This window comes from Thermothielavioides terrestris, chromosome 2 (genome assembly GCF_000226115.1).
Source record: "Thermothielavioides terrestris NRRL 8126 chromosome 2, complete sequence".
NCBI lineage: Eukaryota > Fungi > Ascomycota > Sordariomycetes > Sordariales > Chaetomiaceae > Thermothielavioides > Thermothielavioides terrestris.
The window spans coordinates 1,637,265-1,656,063 of NC_016458.1; the positions used below are offsets into that span (position 1 = coordinate 1,637,265).

General features: G+C 60.1%; 6 protein-coding genes and 1 non-coding gene across 7 annotated transcripts; 1 reads left to right on the top strand and 6 right to left on the bottom strand.

Moving 5' to 3' along the window:
- Window positions 1-234: 234 nt before the first annotated feature.
- On the bottom strand, window positions 235-755 carry THITE_2112109 (uncharacterized protein). Its single transcript, XM_003651558.1, has one exon. It carries the CDS (start codon window positions 649-651, stop codon window positions 481-483), a length of 171 nt encoding a protein of 56 aa, XP_003651606.1. The 5' UTR covers window positions 652-755; the 3' UTR covers window positions 235-480.
- A 1-nt stretch (window position 756) lies between these two features.
- On the bottom strand, window positions 757-4,109 carry THITE_2112111 (uncharacterized protein). Its single transcript, XM_003651559.1, has 5 exons — window positions 3,825-4,109; window positions 3,104-3,709; window positions 2,825-3,033; window positions 2,707-2,767; window positions 757-2,650 (listed from the first exon to the last, which is right to left on the bottom strand). The coding sequence occupies exons 1-5, from the start codon at window positions 3,949-3,951 to the stop codon at window positions 789-791; spliced, it is 2,865 nt and encodes a 954-aa protein (XP_003651607.1). The 5' UTR covers window positions 3,952-4,109; the 3' UTR covers window positions 757-788.
- A 671-nt stretch (window positions 4,110-4,780) lies between these two features.
- On the top strand, window positions 4,781-5,371 carry THITE_34477 (uncharacterized protein; the record flags this gene model as incomplete). Its single annotated transcript, XM_003651560.1, has 2 exons — window positions 4,781-4,916; window positions 5,025-5,371. 2 exons carry the CDS (start codon window positions 4,781-4,783, stop codon window positions 5,369-5,371), a joined length of 483 nt encoding a protein of 160 aa, XP_003651608.1.
- Window positions 5,372-6,352: 981 nt separating this feature from the next.
- THITE_2112113 (uncharacterized protein) lies at window positions 6,353-9,238 on the bottom strand. The gene is made up of 4 exons (XM_003651561.1): window positions 8,782-9,238; window positions 8,408-8,701; window positions 7,905-8,351; window positions 6,353-7,840 (listed from the first exon to the last, which is right to left on the bottom strand). The coding sequence occupies exons 1-4, from the start codon at window positions 9,052-9,054 to the stop codon at window positions 6,437-6,439; spliced, it is 2,418 nt and encodes an 805-aa protein (XP_003651609.1). The 5' UTR covers window positions 9,055-9,238; the 3' UTR covers window positions 6,353-6,436.
- A 2,543-nt stretch (window positions 9,239-11,781) lies between these two features.
- On the bottom strand, window positions 11,782-11,872 carry THITE_t80. Its single transcript has one exon. It is a non-coding gene; the product is annotated as a tRNA-Pro (tRNA).
- A 219-nt stretch (window positions 11,873-12,091) lies between these two features.
- On the bottom strand, window positions 12,092-13,930 carry THITE_2143024 (uncharacterized protein; the record flags this gene model as incomplete). The annotated part of the gene is made up of 4 exons (XM_003651562.1): window positions 12,092-13,037; window positions 13,132-13,425; window positions 13,492-13,560; window positions 13,902-13,930. 4 exons carry the CDS (start codon window positions 13,928-13,930, stop codon window positions 12,092-12,094), a joined length of 1,338 nt encoding a protein of 445 aa, XP_003651610.1.
- A 1,920-nt stretch (window positions 13,931-15,850) lies between these two features.
- On the bottom strand, window positions 15,851-17,724 carry THITE_2112118 (uncharacterized protein). The gene has a single exon (XM_003651563.1). It carries the CDS (start codon window positions 17,570-17,572, stop codon window positions 15,923-15,925), a length of 1,650 nt encoding a protein of 549 aa, XP_003651611.1. The 5' UTR covers window positions 17,573-17,724; the 3' UTR covers window positions 15,851-15,922.
- Window positions 17,725-18,799: the final 1,075 nt, after the last annotated feature.

The following is an 18,799-nucleotide window of genomic DNA, read 5'->3' on the forward strand; positions in this document are numbered from 1 at the left end:
AACTTATTCTACAGGCACGTTGGCGCCGTCAGGTCACAGTCAGGAAGCCAAGCAGCCAAGCACACTGCCAAAACTACAGGGGAAAGGGAGGAGCAAAAGGAGGGAAGAGTAAAAAAGAGCATGGGAAAAGAAGAAGAAAAGGGGTCGAGGGGTAGGGGAAAGGAGAGGAAGGGGAAGGAAAAAAGGAAAAGAGAGAAAGAAAAAAAAAAGGAAGAAAGAAGAGAAAGTAAAAAAGGGCAATCCTGCACTACAGAGTCAATTCCTTCTCCCACCAGTCCAGTCCCATTGAAGTCGAAAAGATGAATAAACAGCTGTCGCTGACTGATTTTGCATACTCGATAACGCGGTCAGCCAAACCGAACCCGCTGACCATCATCACACACAACACCAAGCACAGTTACCCTTCAAATCAACAGATAGGCAGGTAATAAGTAAGTTACCGAGGCAACATAAAAACCACCGATCAACCATGTCTCGAACTCAGCCACGTAGGGGTATATTCCAGCCAGCCATCCATCCAGCCAGCCAGGTAGCAAGCATACTCTTGCCGCTCTCCCTGTCAACGCCGAGCCCCAAGTGAACCCGAAGGCAACTATAACCCGCAACCCAGAGCAGCAGTACCAGGTACCAACCCATCCCGAGACACATCATACACATACACATACACATCACACATACATATGTACACACAGAGAAAAGGTGAAAAAGAACCAAGCAGGCAATAAAAAAGCCTGAAAAAAAACCGCCCCACCCACCCCATCCCATGCCCACCCGAAGCCGAAAGCTGCTCACGAACCAGCCATCTTCTCAAACCGCTCCCTGGCGCGCTCCCTAGTCTTCTCGACGAACGCGGCGAACCCGCCGCGGGTGTTGCGGGCGGCCTCCTCGGCGGCGTCGCCGAGCCTGCCGCCCTCGGCGCCGAGGCCGACGCCGGGCGCGTAGACCTCGGTGGCGATGGCCTCGGTGCGGCCGGCGCCCTCGGCGCCCAGGCCGGCGCCCTCGGTCCAGCCCATCTTGGCCAGCATGTCGGCGCCCTTGGACTTCTTGGCCGCCCGCTGCTGCTGCTGCTCCTTCTCCGCCTCTGCCTCCTCGCGCGGTGCGTCTTTGCGCTTGGCCGGGGCTGTGGTGGTAGTAGTGGTGGTGGTACCAGCGGCAGTAGCAGCAGCGCCGGTGGTGGTGGAGGTGGTGGCCGGCTGTTTCGGCTGGCCGAAGGCCTTCCGCCTCTCGAGGGCGCGGTCGCGGTACAGTTGCGCTTGCGGCTGTCCCTGTTGGGCGACGACGCGGGCGCGCTGTGCCTCCCAGCGGCGGCGGAACGCCGGGTCGGGCTCGAGCACGCGCATTTTGGCGCCCGCCTTTTTGAACTCGGCGGCCGCGCGCGCACGGTTCTGCGGGTCAGCCAGCATGCGCTTGTGCAGCGCGCTCTGTTGCTCGTGCAGCCAGAGGAGGCGCACGTGCTTGAAGACGCGCCGGCAGAGGACGCAGCGCAGGCGGTCGAAGTCGGCGTACGATTTGTAGACGGGGAGGCGGTCTGACTTGAGGCGCGGGGTACGGCGGACGACGAGGCGCGGATCCCTGCCGAGGGCAGTGAGCGCGGCGACGGCTTTGGACTTGGCCTCGGTGTCGTCGCGGAAGAAATCGTGCGCGCGGCCCTCGTGCTCGATCAGCAGGTCGCTCCGCGATTGCGGCCAGCCGCGCTCGTCGATGTGCGCTTGGCTCGGCGCCTCCCAGCCGCAGGCGAGACAGGTCAGAGCGTCCCAGTCGGCGTACGATAGGTACTGGTCGCCCCATTGGGCGGCGACCGGGCCATCCTCTTGGGCTTCTTCGACCTCGCGGGAAGCAGCGCGTGCAGGGCGGGCAGCGCCAGGCCTGACCTCGTCGGGCTCTTGTACGGATGGCACGTTCTCGTCTGCCGCCGGTTGGGCACCGTGGAGCTCTGCCGACGCCTTGGCCCACAGCTGCATCTGGGGTATCATGGCAATCTTGGGGGCCGTGGCCGACTCTTTGGTGCTCTTGGCCTTCTTTGAAGGCTTTGCTCCGGGCTTGGCGGCCTCGCCGTCTCCGACCGGTTTATCGGGGCTCGGCGCGCCGGGGAGGGGGTCGGTGGAAACGACGTGGGCGCTGGGGTAGGCACGCTCATCCCAGTATTTGACGCGCACGGCAGGATTGTAGATCGGGGTGAAGGAGAATTCTTGGTTCTCGGTCGCAGGGGCGTCGAAGGCGGGAACGAAGACGCCGGTGTGGATGAAAGCGACCACGACAGGTTTGGACGCGATGGTAAATTTTGTGGACGCGCGGAACTTGGCAACAGCAGCCCTCGCGTCGTCGACGGTGGCGAACTCGGCGAAGCCATACCTCCATGACTCGTTAGTCTTGCGGTCGCGCATGAGGAACACGCGGCGGAGGGAGCCAGGCTTCGCTCCGAGTCCAGCCGTGCTGTTGGTTGGCGCGGTCGATTTTAGTTTGTTCGTGGTGGTCGGAGCCTCCTTGGCGGGCTCGGGGTTTTCGACAAACAGCTTCATGACGCCTTTGGCGAGGACCTCCTCGGTGACAGATCCTTCGAGATCTCGGACCACGACATATTGAGACGGCGTCTGCTGGGGACACTCGTCTGTCTCGCCTGTGAGAAAAGGACCGGAAGCGTCGTGGTCATCTTCGGCTCTGGTCAGCAAAGGGCAGTGCGAAAATCCAGGAGCCGACGGTGCTCACCAGGACGCTCCGCTTTGCATTTGTAACAAACGGCTCGGTGGGGGTAGTTCATTGCGCCGCACTAACTCGTCAGCAAAATTTCTACCAAGTCATATGTTGCAGTTTGGGATGCTCTCACCTGGATGCAGTCCCAGCCGTCGTCGTCTCTCCGCGACTCACGGGATGAATGGGTCTCGTCGTTGTTCGGGAAGCTGACTCCCACGGTGACAGGCTCGGAGTCGAGGCCGCGGGAATGCTCAAGAGGGAAAGAAATTTCGGGGTAGTATCGGTCATAGAAATGCTCAGCATCCGATCGCCGGTGGAACTCGACGAAGGCGATGCGCCGGCCTGGACACGAGGTGAGTAGACAGCTCGAGACTGAGGAGGGCGGGGCGGCGGAATTGCAAGGCGTACGCACCATCATGGTCGTAGCGGACCCGAGCGATCCTCACCAAATCGCTCGAGAAGTGGCGGTCTCGGGTGACGTAGTCGAGGCCGTAGAGAACGTCACGCTCGGTGGCATCCTCGGGCAGGCCGTCTAGGACTACGGCGCGGCCCGAGCCTTCTAGACGTCGGCGAGAGAAATGGTGTCGATCATGATAATTGCCAACCCCCCGGTGACTAGCGCCGGAGCTCCTATTTCCGCCAGAGTCCCGAAGAGGAGGATGACCCGCATGGCTTGCGGCAGCGGCGCCTCGGTCCAGTCCGTGATGTGCATCGCCACGGCCCGCATAAGTCGAAGTGTCAAAGACATCAAGGCCATGGCGGTCGCCATTCTCCTGACCTGGGGGAGAAGCATCAGGAGCCGAAAGTGGACGTACACCACGATGTAGGCCAGGCACAGGCCCAGGATCTCGAACATAATGTCGACCAGATCCATCGTTCCGTCGACTGCTGGTCGCTTTATTGCCGGCGTAGTGACCTTCCCTAGGCATGCGATAGTGGTCGCGGTCGTGTCCGCGGTAATCGTCAGCACCGTCGTCGTTGTCGTCGTAGTTCAAGTCTCTTGGAGGATCCGGCGAATCTTTTGCGTGAAGCGCGACAAGCCCAAGTTAGCTAGCTATTTCCCAGCTCGCCCAGCGACCGAAGAAGACTCAAAGGACGGCATCGCGAAGGTTCATCGCGTGGGTGCCATGTACCCTTCCTCGACCGTCGATAGTCGCCATCCCTGTGGTGGCTGTGGTGGTCGTCGGAGCGGCGCGCATGTGGGCTGCGGCTGCGATAGTCGCCGCGAGAGTCGCGGTCGCGCTGGCCGCTGGGGTACATGGCGGCAGACGCGTAGATAATGCTTGAAAAGGAAAAAGAAAAAAAAACGGAGGCAGCGGAAGAAGATGCGATCTGTCCTCCCTTGGGGCGAGGATTGCAGTCGCGGGCAGGGAAAAGGGAAACGAGCAAGCAACCTCGAAGCCAAGCGGTCCTCGATCGAACTGGAGATGCGGATTCCGAAGTAGGAATGGAGCTCACCTCGTCGGAAGAGACAACGTCAGGAATTGCCGATGTTTTGCCGTCGATTGTGAGATTATCGCTACAGTGCGATCAATTGGCGATAACGGTGTTGGTTGTTGGTGGGACGTTCGTCTCCAGGAACAGATGTTGGATCGTCAACTTTCAGGTGCAGTTGTGCAGGTTCGCCCAAACCGCTGATGTGAGGTTGATCTCAACTTGGTTTCAAGTTGAAAGGAAGAACTTGTGCTGCGGAACCTGTGCTCTTCTTATACCCTACCGCTTAGTCGTCGGACCCGCGTGCAGGGCGGATCAGTTCCAACACTTCAGTCTCTCAATTCCACTCAGTCAGTCGCTCGCTGTTATTGAGCCCCACGGCCTCACTTGACATAACCACAAGAGCGTTACAACCCCGGCGATCACAGCGCCTTAACACACTACTTGGCTTGGACGCCTGCTCTAACTCCTGCTCTCGTTGCTTCTTTGTGAACTTCATTCATTAAGCGGAACTGTGTAGACAAGAAGCGGCCTCCTGGTTGACTCCCTGAGCCCCTGAGACAAGGGGGCAAGAGGACACAAAACCTCCCTCTGTTTACATCTCGGGACAACCACCCAACAACCATCGCACTGCCATCAACCAACCAACGCCACCATGGCCACCACGGACGAAGACACCTTTCTCGAACAGGAAGGCTGCTACGTGGCCCTGACCAACTCCCCGCTCAACCTGCAGTCCATCGTCGACCGCGTGCGCTCCCCCCAAGCCGGCGCCATTGTTCTCTTTGCCGGTCCGCCCCTTTTCTTATTCCCCCCTTTTTATTTGCCCTCTCCCACAGTTTTCCCCTCCCTACCTTCCTCCCAACGTAGGATACTAACACCCTCCCGCCCCCTACCAGGCACCACCCGCGACTCCTTCGACAACAAGCCCGTCAAGGAGCTGCAGTACACCGCCTACCGCCCGCTGGCCCTGCGCACCATGCTGAGCATCTGCGCCGCCCTCCGCGCCAAGCACGCGCTCAAGGGCATCGCCATGGTGCACCGCCTCGGCGTCGTGCCCATTGGCGAGGAGAGCATCCTGATCGCCGTGTCGGCCCCGCACCGCCAGGCCGCCTGGCGCGCCGGCGAGGAGGCGCTCGAGGAGTGCAAGGCCCGCGTCGAGGTCTGGAAGCGGGAGGAGTTCGAGGACGGGGAGGGCGTGTGGCGCGCGAATCGGGACGGCGTGAGGGGGGAGAGGGTGGGTTGACGGTCGGGCTGGGGACAGGAGTATGATTTAATGAGCGAAATGAAGGAATTACCTCCGTGTTTTCCTGGCTATATCTCTTTAGTTCATCGGCGTGGCCGTTGTGACCTGCTTCCTTCCGTCAACGCCATAGATATAACTCGAGCCCCTCCCCCCGCGGGTGATGTGTCGGAGTGGACAGTACAGGAGACGCGTGGGTGATCGGAGCCGTTGGCCACTCGACCTCGGGGAGTACAAGTAAAACATATTCCCATCTACAGGTAGTTAGTTGTCTTAGGTTATAGGCAGCTGTGTTGGCACGGCCAATGACATTGGGGCAATCTCCAACGTGGTGATGTCTCACACAACATCATGACAACTCTCGAGAGTCACTGCCTTAAAGGTAGAAAGCTCTGACTACAAGCGTCATTACCAAGGGCAAGGGCGACACGCCGCTAACACGTAGCAACACCGAGGAACGCAATCCAAGCGGAATCGATGTTCCATTACCTATTCAAAGGAATAAAGAAGATCGTGGCCGAGCGTTGTTCCGTCACCCTCCCACCACAACACCTCTTGTCCAAAAAACCTCCCCTTTACATATTGCAGCCAAGACCTGCCGCCGGTCTCCGTCGCCATCTACCGCCTCCCCTCTTCATCAATCCGTTCTCAAGCAGGCACAGCACCCGAGTCTCCGATATCTGAGACCCGAAGCGCCCAACATCAAGGCATCACGAGATCGTTTATCACCCAACAGGACCCTCCATCGCAACATCAGCATCAACATCGCCTGCATTCGAGTATCGGAACAAGGAAAAAGAGACGAACACCCATAACGGAATCCATCCAGAAAAAAAACAAGACATAATCCACATTGACGCTGCAAAATAAACCCCACCCACATTCCTAGATAGACCAACATATGAACAGACAAACCGGATGGATTGTATCCATCCCCACAGAACTCCCAGACTCCAACCAACCCAAAAGAAAACCCATTTCATTTAACCCCCACGCACCCCAACTCCCTCCCCATCAGAGCCACCATTACCTTCAACCATCACCGGGCCACAACCCGTCCCATCATCATCAAGGCCACGTGCTCGGCCCGAAGGTCTCGCCCGGCGGCACGGGGCTCTGGACAGCCAGGGTGAGCATGTCGAGGGTCTTGAGGGTGCTCGTGTTGCCGAACCACTGGGGCGCCTGGGTGCCGCTGAGGTAGAGGGCGAAGAAGATGACGAGGGTGGAGACGATGAGGCCGCAGTCGAGGGCGGCCGAGGTGACGTAGTTGTACTGCAGCCACCAGCCCTTCCAGCGACGGCGCACGAAAAAGTTGAAGACGGTGCCGACGATGCCCCAGCAGTAGTAGATGAAGACGGTGGCGGGCGGCAGCATGCCCGAGCCGCCGAAGATGAGCGGCATGTTGACGTAGCGCCAGATGCCGCGCGGGTAGCGGCGGGCCAGGAACCAGGTGAGCACGGGGGCGATGGCGCCGACGAGCCAGAACCACTGCAGCGAGCTGTAGAGGGCGTCGCCCGAGAACATGCGGGCGGGGCCGATGGCGCCCCAGATGATGGAGGCGGTGTAGAAGACGCGGGCGTTCGGGCAGCTCCACTGGTGGGCCTGGTTCTCGTCGCACACGTCCGGGATGGCGGAGAGCGCCCAGTTCATGACGGCCACCTGGACGACGGCCGACCAGATGGAGGCGATCAGTTGGGACCAGAACATGACGCGGGGCGGCACCTTCATGTAGTGGCCGAGCTTGAGGTCCTGGATGAAGTAGAGCGCCTGCGCCATGCACAGGTAGCCGTAGTTCTTGAACATCATGACGGCGAGCGGGCGCCCGGGGATCATGTAGCCGACGATGTACTCGGTCACCACGTTGAGCCCCAGCTGGATGTTGGTGACGGCCTGCACGATGCCGATCGGCACCGTCCAGACCAGCGGGATGAGGATGCAGACCACGTACGCCCACCACGGGAACTCGGTGTCCCAGGCGCACACGACGGCGAACGAGAGGCCGATCATGATGACGAACAAGACCGTGTACCACCAGTCCTCGGCGTCGCGGTACTTCTTCATCAGCCGCATATGCACGTCGTCCTCCTGCGACCGCGCCAGCTTCCACTGGGTCCAGATCTCGCGCCCGTGGTAGAGCGCGACGTGGGTGATGACGGCGGCGACGGCGGCGAACGAGAGGCCGTAGGCGAGCGCGAACTGGGTCGGGAGGTACAGAGGCGAGTACGCCTTGTACTTGGCCTCGTCGAACCGGAGATGCTCGTTCAAGATGGCCGAAACGTTGTACAGGTGGCCCGTGTTATCGTACGCGTGCGAGTTTTGGACGGGCAGGTGTTGGGAGTACCAAATCCCCGAGTACTGGATGCCGATGGAGACGATGACGAGGAAGAGGGTGACGCCTCCTATCACGTTGCCGATGGCATGGAACGGCGGAATGAGCGGAGAGTTGACATAGCCGGAGACAATACTCCAATCCTGTGTGGGGAGGAAGAATATCAGCAGGCTGCGCGCAACTTGTTTGAGCGGACTGGGTCCCTACCAAGGTGATGGGGAACAGTCCGTAGCCGCTGTAACCGCCAAACAGCTGGTTCACGATGACGTTGTCGGGCCAGATCCAGGTGAGCCAGCAGAACCACGACAGGCCCTGGAAGAGATAGCCGGGAAACCAATACCACAGGAACGCGCCGGAGAAAAGCAGCATGAACCACTTGTAGCGGCTGATGCTCCAGCCGTTGGCCCTCGTCGGATCGGTGCGCGAATGATCATGGAGGGTGTAGAACAGCGCGCAGTTGACCAGGTCTGTTGGCCAGATCATGGCGGCGGGCCAGACGAGGAATCGCCTCGCCAGCCCGGCCAATCCGTAGCCCGTGCAGAGCGTCGTGATGCCAAACATAATCTGCCACAACCACCCGAAGTCCTGGTGGTACCACATCCGCTGGGCGATGATAACGTCCGTCGCATACAGCGCGCCGCCGCCGTAGGCAGCCTGCAGAGAGTCAGCAACTGTCGAGGAGGAACGTCACCCGAAACCAAGGCGCCTACATTTGACATGACCACAATGATGACGTGCTCCTTAAAGTTGAACGGCCCCGGCTTGAAGTTGAACTTGAGGCCCCAGAGGTTGAAGACGCGGTCGGGGAAGATCAGGTCCCAGAGCAGGCCCAAGGGGTACGCAATGAGCTGGATAGCGAAAGTCGTGAGGGCGATGCTGGGGTTTCGGAGTGAGAGCAGCATGTTGACGGCAGACCCAACGGTGCACAGGAACAACCCGATCGCCCAAGCCCTGATTGTGTTCACCGGCATGTCGACGTCGAAATTCCGTACCGAGGCTCGCACCTTTGACCAAAGTACACAGTTAGAACACGCACGCCGTCTTTCACTTCAGCAGCGCAACCACCACGAATTTGGAATCTCACTTCTGGGTATGGCGAGTTATCCTCGGCCAGGATCTGCTCGATCTCGGCCTCTTTCTCGACATTGGCCGAGTTCAGCGCGATGTCGACCTCCTCCAGTTCATCCAGCGGCAGGTTCGGGTCTAATCGGTGCATCTTTTCGAACTGCTTCAGCGATGCAAAACCGGTCGAGTCCGCCTCGATCGAGCCGGCTGATCCGTCCGGATCGGGCCCCGAGTCCGGTACCACATGGTCCTCCCGCCGTCGCCGCAGCGACCTGAGAAATCTCAGCGCCATTTCTTCCACCGGCAACTGTCTTCCGCCTCCCAGCCGCGCGAGGCTGGGGCCTGTTCCGTGCTTCTCGGCGCAGCGGGCCCGGGGAGAAAGCGCTCCGTCGAGTCGCAGTCCTTTTCGCGGCTCGTGGCCGTCGCTGCTGTCCGATCTTGGGTGCGCTCAGCGTCGGGAAAGGGGGGCTCGAATGGGTATTCGGGCGAACAACACGCAGCGCAGCTAAGAATGGCGAGACGGTTAATAGATTTTGGCCGAGAACATGGCTGTCCCGTGCTCGGCGCTGGTCGCTGAGCGGGGCTTGGGATCGACAGACCGGAATGCAGGACGCCGTACGGTAAGGTAGGAACGGGAGGGTCGACGAGGGATAGGAACGGATGCTTGGTAGACTTTCTACCTCCCTACGGTGCAACTTTGGCGACGGGGTCGGCACGCGGGCAGCGCTGGGCAGGCTCTGTGGCACGCCCGGGGCGCTGCCGCTGTGGGTTTGCTCAGCGGGCGCTGGGACTCCCCAAACCTGGCCAGCTCGACGGGGACAAGCGTGCGCGAGGGGGGGGCCCTGCTTCTGGAAGCACGCAACCCGCCCAGTATCGCGGAAGGTGCAGCCCCCACAGGAACTTAAATCACTGACCTGCCTAAATTGGTCTGATGGCTGGCTGAAGGCTGGGTCTCCGATGGATGACAGGGATCGAAGCGGGGGCTGACCCGCCAGTGACCTGGGGCACAGGCCGACCGTTTGCCTGCCTCCCCTGGGAATCCACGAGTACTATCACGATCCATCCCGCAATGATGCGATAAGACGAACACGTGTGGCATGCCCCGGTCCATTGAAGCGATCGTCGGCTTCTGTCTTTCAAAAAGAAGGGGGATGTGAAGGAGGCGCCATCAGTAGTTACCTTATCCCTTCGGGCCCGTTCACGTGGAGTCAACGGTAACTGAACTGAAGCAGGGACGGAATAGTCCGTCAGGAACGGCTGGGAAAACGGCGCCGCCATCCGAAAGCCTGCATGTGTGGAACGCGATTGCATGCCAATGCCTGGGCCAATGATAAGGCAGCCCAGACCCTCCTTCAATTCTTATCTTCCTTGCTCAACTCCATGGACCCGGTTGTGAAGATAACTACACTACGGTAGCCTAGGATAGAGCAGATCGATGTGCTGGGCCTCGAGGCCGCCGGGGCCATGCTGTCCACTAGTGTAGATTGTCCATCGGGCAACCCGGAGCAGGAGTCGTCCGTTCCACGCCAGAGTCCCAGGAGGCCGATGTGCGGGGCGTGCCTGGTTGCAACCGAATCGATTCTAGCGCTGTTTGCTCGAGGAAGCTAAGCCCACAGTGTGGTCTTGGGGTCTCGGAGCGCAAAATTCCTGGGGGAAAGCTTGGGTCGAGCCGGGTCCGGTACGCTAGTGGTGCCACCGTTTTGCGTAACGGAGGCTGAGCACGACTGGCAAAGAGGTGGCACTTGAGTCGTGAGGAATCTCGATCTCTTGGCGCCTGGTATCTTCGCTACCTACCACACACAGAACGGGATTACGCACTGAAGGGATAGAGTGAGTTCTGCACTGCGGGCGCTCTGGTTCACTGCGGAGCTCAACAACCTGGAAGCTTGGCCGAAAATGCTCTCTGTCTTTGACTCGCTTTCTCCCCAGACTCGACATCTTCAGCAATCAGCACAAAACCAGGAAGAGATGCAGCTAGAGCATGCGATGCCACCCAAATGCCCAGCTCGACGAATGGAAGACCTTGCGGTGCGTCGAACCACAGATGGGTTGGGAGGAGGCTTCTCAGCCCTCTCCTCAGCATATTCCGTGTAGCTAACGTACCGCTGGAGCTGAGCCGGAACGGAAAGATCCCGTCCGGTGAAAGCAAAGTCGCCCGTCAGCAAGGGTGTTGATGGCCAAGAGCACCCTTTCCACTGACCGCTGACCTGCAAAGACGATGCAGTCTTGTTGGGAACTCTCGCTAACTAACTATATCACGCACACCGTCCACACTTCTGACGTGGACCGCATTCGACACTCCAGACCCAGCTTCCCGGCCGTAAGCTCGCCAAGCACCGGTGCAGCAGCGTGGCCGGTACGCACCCCGTTAAAATAGCAGCGCATAAATTGGAAACGGTTCCCGGCTATTTGCGATAAATTGTTTCGCTACCACGGCGGGCGCGATTGCCGGCGGCCAGCAAGCTTATTCCTGCGGACTGCGGGACTGCGTCGTCACTAATTGGTTTTTTTGTTCCACTGCAGAACACAGAACCGCACTTGGTCCAGCTCTCCGATCGATGAACAACATGGTTGGGTAAGTACGGAATACTTGGCACCGTTGAGCACAGATCGCAGCTTGGAATCGTGGCTGCTCAAGCGGTTCAACTGCCTTCCGTTTCCCCCGGCCGGTGAGTATCATGCTTGCCAGACTCAGCTGACTGCCTCCGGTGTGGATGGCAATATCTTTGCTTACACATACTCGCCACGCTCGCTTCAATCTTTCTTCGTTCGTCCTGTGTAGGGTCGGATCGCACCGCCCAGGTTTCTGGAATTCCAAGCTCCAGACGATGATGGCGAGCGCTCGAGAACCTCATTGCACGAAGCCTGAGCCGAGCAACCGGAGTAGCAACCTGCCAACCAACAGGGCACGTTCGGTCTTAACATGTGCATAGCAATCGAAGTTGCTTCGAAGCCGAGCTACTTTCAAAATGACTAACACACCACCAAAAAGATCACTCAGCAAAAGGAATGCGTCCTTGGGCTTGGCCGGGGATCGAACCCGGGACCTCTCGCAACAGTTGCTGTAGGGTGAACCCTAAGCGAGAATCATACCACTAGACCACCAAGCCAATGGATGACGTTCGTGGCTCGAAGTTTCGGTTCAACAACAGCGCAGGAGCTGGGCTCGCCCCTGAGGATGATTCTGGATATATCAAGTTCCACACCTCGCACCCCTTCTGCTCGGTGTTCAGTTGTGGAAAATATACAGGCCCGGGCCATTCCCACACCAACAGAGCCGAGCGCACAAGACACCGCTGACCCAGCACTGCATCACTCACTCGACGCGCTCAACTCAGCTTCTTTCCCTCCCAAACCCCCCCGCGCCACCCTTCCCTCCGCAAGGCCCATTCCACCGCCGCTTTCACATCGTCCACCACCGCGCGCGGCTTGAACTCCCCTTCCAACTTGGTGCCCCTCCCCTCCCGCCAGACCCCGGTCTTGACCAGCACGGACACCCACTCGGCCCCGTCCTCGCTGACGTGCCCGTTCGCCCCCGCGATGTCGCTCTCGGGGTTGTCGCCTACCATGTAGACCGTCGTCAACCCGTCGCCACCACCGCCGGCGGCCTCTCCCCCCTCACCCTTTCCCTTCCCGCCCTCGCGCCGCCGCCCTGTTGTAGTTGTAGTTGTGGTTGCCGCCGCCGCCGCTGCCGTCCCCGCAACCAACCTCCTGAGTACCTCGCTCCGGTGCCGCGTCAGCACGCGCTCGGCAAAGCGGTACGTCCCGCCGAACGGCTTGCCGATGCAGGTGCGCTCCAGCTCGGCCGCGCCGCCGGTGACGCGGCGCCACAGGCCCGCGAGCGCGGCCTGGAAGGCGCCCTGGCCCAGGCGCGGCAGCGGGTGGGCCGCGCTCCAGAGCAGGTCGGCGTTGCTGAAGTAGAGCCGCGGCTGGCCGTCGCGCTGCCAGCCGCGGTTGGGCAGCGCGGCGGCGCCGTTGCGCGCCGAGTACGTGCCGAGGTAGCCTCCGTGAGAGAGCAGCAGGTCGGTGAGGATCTGCGTGTCCAGGGCCCAGTCGCGCGGGTCGTTGAGGATGAAGATGGCGTCGATTTTCAAGTACGGCGCCAGCTCGGAAGGGGAGGGGACGGAGGAGGTGGTGGGGGAGGTGGAAGGGTGATAGAGTGGTTTGGGGAGGGGCTGGGACGGGGCGGTGAAGGTGGACACGGGCTGGAAGGGGAAGATGGTGGGGTCGGCGGCGTAGATGTCGGCTGGGGTGACGACGTTTTGGAAGCCGTACCTGGGAGGAGGCATCGTGTTAGAACGGAGGATGGACCTGTTGGGAGGTTGTGGGGAGGGTTGGCAAAGGAATTCGGGTGTCGGGGCTTGCTCACTCTTTGAAAATGGCACGGCACTTCTCGTAGTCGGACCCCGTCACCAGGACCGTCTTGTCGCGCAGGCTGTCGGGCCCTTCGAGCAGCTCGCGGAAGGGCGTGTGCGACTGGACGAAGTTGTCGGTCGACAGCGGCACGCCCAGCTTCTCGGAGAGGTCCCTGACGCGCTCCGTCTCGTGCTTGCCGCCGCCGTTGGTGAGCAGGATGAAGGGGATGTTGTAGTCGTGCAGGAACTGCAGGACCTCGGTGGCGCCGGGAATGGGCTTGGACACGTGGAGCAGCACGCCGTCGATGCTGCGCGAGCGTCAGCCAGTCTCCCATCGTCCACTCAGCCCAGATGCTTTGTTGGTAAAAACCTACTCAAAAGCGAACGCAAAAGCAGGCGGCTCACGCCCTTCCGTAACCACACCCAGATCGCTCTGGAACCCCCTTACCCACAGACCCGGAAGCCCGGTCTGGCGAGTCCCTCTCCCTCCCAGCGCACCCGCAGGCCTCGCCCGTCTTGCCGGCGCAGCCGCAGCGGCCAAACAACCAAACGAATGCCTCTGCGAACCTCTCGCCGGAGCCAAAGCCGAGCGCACCGGCCTAGGCCCAGCCCCAGCCCAGCCTGCAAGCCAACCTTCGGGCGGCGGCGCCGGCCCCTTCACGAGGGGCCCGATCCTGATTCAGAGCAAGCAGAGCAACGGTGAGCCTCCGAGCGTCAAACCCTCCAGCCGGGACCGGGTATCATAATCGGACGATGAGTGGGTGAGAGGTGAGACAAAACACACCTGCGCAGCGGTCCGGCAACGGCCGCCATCTTGTCCTTGTCCTCCGACCTCCCTTCTTCGCCTCGACCTCGCTACTTCCCTCCTTCCCCACGCTGGATCGACACTCGACTGGACGGCTTCCTTTATGAATTGCAGAGCGAAGTGTGAAATAAAAAGGTCACGAGTGAAGGAAAAGCCTGTTATGTTTTTTCGAGTCAATTGGACCCCTGTGGACTCAGACAGGCCGGCCAGGTACGATGAACGTCCGTCACCCTTTTCTGGCTGGTAGTTTGATGAGTGAGCGTTCATCGGAGTTGGCTGACTGGCCCCACCCGGGATTTACCTGGCGAGTGGGGGGTCCGTTCGGACCGCAAAGTGGGAAAGAAGCATCGCCAGTTGGATAGGACGCAGCATTGAGTTGTAAATCTCAGATAGCAGATGGCTCTGTTTTGACATATGCTGAGGAGAGCCAGGTTGATGGAGGGGCATTGCTTGGTTCGAGCTGTGCAGCCGGTCACACTGTAGCTGCGGCGTTTTGCTGAGCTTGGGATGGTTAACGCTGCATGAAGCACGGACACGCAGATTGACCAAGACGCATGCCTTGCTCAGCACGCACACCCACATGACCAGATCATTCCATTCATTCCGTCTGGGTTTTTCTTACAAGTTATTTCCGTACAAGAAGACATGCCCGGTTCCTCCCGCATCCGTTTCCTGGCTGCGCAGTTGATATCTAGCAGACTGCCTACTCGCTTGTCCGTGACTCGACATTGCGAACCTTCACGACCAAGCCCCTCGACCTTCCTCCATTCAGGCCCACTCCCATTGCGATTACTGCCACTGAACCACACTAATCGCCTCGCAAGTCCAAGCCACGGAGCCAAGCAGAAAATCAGCCCAACAAGCCAGCCAGCCAGGAAACCATGCGCCGATCGTAAGAGGAACCGAGATCCGCCTGATCGTGTGGTTGTTCCGAACAAAAAGTCAAATGAGGACATGTCAAGTCACGCCATGCCACGCTATGCCCCTTTCTGTGCCGTGCATGCCGCATCGTGCCGTGCTGTGCCGTGCCGTGCCGAATGTCGTCTATCCGTTCCGATTCATGAACAGGCGTCTTCAAGTGTCGTGGTGTTGTTATCTTTCATGGCTTTGCCCACCTGACCTTTCTTTCTCTCCTTCAGAAACGCTCCTCCTCCTCGCCCACGTCATGCTCGCTCTGATAGTCAGGTCTCTCATATCCATGAAGCTTCCCCATTCCCAAGCAAAAGGACAAGGGAAAGGTGATGAGGGGAAGCTTGATGCCAGCAAACAGACCTCAAAATCAGAGAGCTGGGCAAAAGGCAGGAGGGGTGGAAATTAAGCAAGGAGAGAACGAGAAAAAGAGACAAAAGCTGACAATGGAATGCATCCTCGAAGGAGAAAAAAACAAAGCCCCTTTTTCACCTCATAGAAACAACGCCTCGCCAAAACAGCCACAGTAAAAGAACGAGAAGTGAAAATCAAAGACGAAAAATGCAAAGATGCCGTCAAGAATCCGCAGTCGTATTCACAGAGATTGTGTCGTCCGTCATCGGTCATCCGCCGCGATGGGCCAGGTTCGAGAGGTCCAGGTCGGCTCATTCCCGGGAAGATCAGAGAGCATTCCACGTCCGCTCAGGTGGAATGGGAACTGGCAGCCACAAAATAAGGGCACCGTTCGCGACGACTCTGGCACGTTTGCTGATCGGCCGGACGACAAGGTAACCCGACCACCCCCAGAAAGGGTGAAACGAAGAAATCTGGAAAAGCACTCGACACATGCCAAACAGAATGCAAGCCGCCTGCCGAGGATAATGCGATGCGAGCCGAGAAAGCATGACAAAAGCCCTGACCGAGTTGAGAGAACAGGAATGGTCTAGGCAGACGTTATGTGAGTCGCGATCCACTAGTTCATAGACTGTTCTTTCTGTCGAGGCAGTGGTGGTTGGTGCAGCTGGTCGAGGTGGTCGGTGATATTCACATTGCGTTATTGTTGCAGGATACGCCGACACTTAAGTGGCTGCTCACGCCCGGCTCACTTGGCTCATCGAGGCGCGGCTGTTCTCGTCCTCTTCGATGACATCGCTCAGTCGGGTGGGGTGGTGATGCCGGGGAATGGTCTCCCAGCCAGGCGAAGCGTAGCCCTGGCCGGAGTACTCCGGTGCTTCCGAGTAGGCGCCGGCCCAGTGCGAGCTTGACGGCGGGTAGCTGGTGGTCGCTTGTGCGGCAGGAGTCTCGTAGTCCTCTGCACCGGCGTCAGACCGTCTCCCTTGGCTCGGCGAAGCGGTGGGGCTGTGGAAAGGGATCCTGTTGCCGTGCTCGTCGCGCAGAAAATTTCCTCTCGCATCCATCATATACTCACCTTCGCTGTAGCCCGCCTCGGAGCCCGCGCCATATTCGCCCGCCTCGTGGCCCGAAGCTTCCCCGGGCTGCTGGTGGGCGGACGACGCGCCAGGCGCAGCCGCAGATGCGTACTCTGGATATTGGCACCCTTGCGCGGCGACATATTCCGAGGTATCGGCCGCTTGGCTTTGCGACCGATTGTGCCGGCTTGCAGCGCGACTCGGCATGCCTTGCGTCATCGGCACGACTTGGACCCCTCCGACAATGGTCGGAAGGCCTTGCTGAAGAGACACGGTGTGCTCGCGCTCTAGCTGCTCCCGGCGACCAAGTTCTTCCCACGCGCGGCGTGCTTCCTCTTTGGAAATGAGCAATTCCCGTCGCATCTCGGCCACCATTTTCCGCAGCTTGACGTTCTCGGTTTCATGCTGTGCAGAGCCGCGGACGGCGTCAGCTCTTGCCTGCCGCTCTTGCTCCATCTGCGCCTCGAGCATGGCATTCACTTCTTGATGGCGCTCCAATTCGGCACGAGTCTCGAAAAACCACCTCTGGAATTTGCGCTCAGAACTGGCGCGCAGCCGTTGCAGTTCGACAACCGCATGGAAAAGATTGGCGCCAGCAGCCGAGAGGTCTGCAACTTGCCTGGAGAGCTGCGTGGTTATCGGGTTTCGCTCGATCTCGTCGGTGTTTTCTTGCAGCCTCCTTAGCCAGAAGCTCGTCATGCCTTCCCAATGGGCCGACAGAGCTTCCCACCGTTCGAACGCATGCGGAAAAGTGTTTTTGATTCGGGATGCGCCCATGCCCTGCGTCGACGATTCGCCTGGTTGCGGTCCCCCCGTGGCGCTGATCCCAGGCTGGGCCGCAGAGGGGAAGGTTTGCGATGATTGTCCGGTTGCCGGGACTCGGGTGGAACGGAGCGGGGGGACGGCGGCCGACGGTTGCTGCGTCGGGACCGAAGGCATGCTGGTGGGGACTCGCGCTCCTGGTTGAGCCTCCTGGGCACGTTGTTGCCGGCGTTGGGCTGCCGGGTCTTTGGGTACATCACCGCCTGAAACAGCGCCAGCAACGGGCGGTCTCTGCTCTGCCGCCCGGCGTTGCGTCTCTTCGAGCCGACGGGCTTCCTCTTCGGCACGGGCACGCTCCATCTGCTCGCGTTCTGCCCGTTGGCGCGCCTCGCGCTCAGCTCGTTCGCGCATGATCATCCGAGGGCCGCGAATCACTTGCTGGGGAGATCCGGTCTGGGCAGGAGGTGCCGTCGGGCGCGAGGACGACGCGGCATGGCCGTTGGTTGTGGCAGGGCCGGCGGCGGCGCCGCCACCAAGCAGGTCCGCCATTGAAGCGTTTTCCTCTTCGAGGTCGGGAGTGAAAGGATGCGGTCCTCGAAGAGCCTCTTCAAGCGCCCAGAGGATCGCGCTTTTGGTGTGCTTGGAAAGCCGAACGACCGGATGCGGTGGGGGTCGGGTCGAAGAGGGGTGCTGCTGGGATTGGGCGTTCGAGGACTGCAGAACAGTCGACGCTTCTTCGGGATCGTCACTCAGGTCCTGAGAGAGCTGCCGTCGGAGGGGGTTGAAAGCTTGCTCCGCCTGTCCAGGGGCTAGAGGGTCACCACCGGCGGTCGAGAAGAAGGGTCGCGGGCTGATGCCAACGCTGGCCGCTTCAATATGCACCCGGCGTGGTGTCGCGGGCGGGCGGGGACTTGCAGTGGCTGAGAAGCGGGGGGTGCGACGGAGGGTCGGGCGGGAGGACGGAGTGGCCGATCTGGCGTCTTGTCGGGGGGTTACGGTGTCTTGTCGGCGAGGAAGCGTCCGTTGCTGGCGCTGTTGGACCGGGGGGATCGGGGGGTCGTGGGACACGCTGGGATTACGAGGGGACGACGGTACTTGACTGCCAGCAGCAAGGCCTCCCAAAGCACCAGCGGATGCTGGTGTGGTCGACAAGGCGAACGGTCACCACTCGCAGTGGTGACGGAGACCTGCTGCTACAACCCGGCGCTGCGTTGCAATGTCAGAAGCTGTTGCACGCAGGCGAGCGCGGGGATGGTGCCAGGATGATGCCAGGATGGTGCTTGGTGTGCGGAGCAGCTGAGGAGAACTCACCGTGGAGAAAGGCTGGGGGGTCTGGTCTTTGGAGGAGAGGAGCTCTGCTGTTTCCTCAGAGCAAGGAAAGGAAGGCCTCCAAAGGAAATGTGAGAATGAAGGCAAGAGCCTGCTCTCCGGCACTGCACAGGAGCATCCGGTAGCTCGGGACGCTGAGACGGGCCAATGGTTGGGTGCCGTGCAGAAATGCGGGAGGCGGGACTCAAAAAGCGCGTGGCTGGCAAAGGCCAAAAATCGCTTCGGTCGAAACAAGCCGTGCAGCTTGCAGGTCAGCAGCGCCGCAGGCGAAAAAGAAGGGCAAAAGAGGAGAAAAAGGAACGTCTGGTCGCGAGTCGCTCGGGCATCCAGCGCCTAAGCTCGTCGGGTCCTGCGACAAGAGCTGCGAAGCTGTTGGGCGTCGTGGTCACATCAGCATCTCTCGTTCGGTGACAAAGCATCGCGAGTCTGGCTGCCCGACCAGCTCTC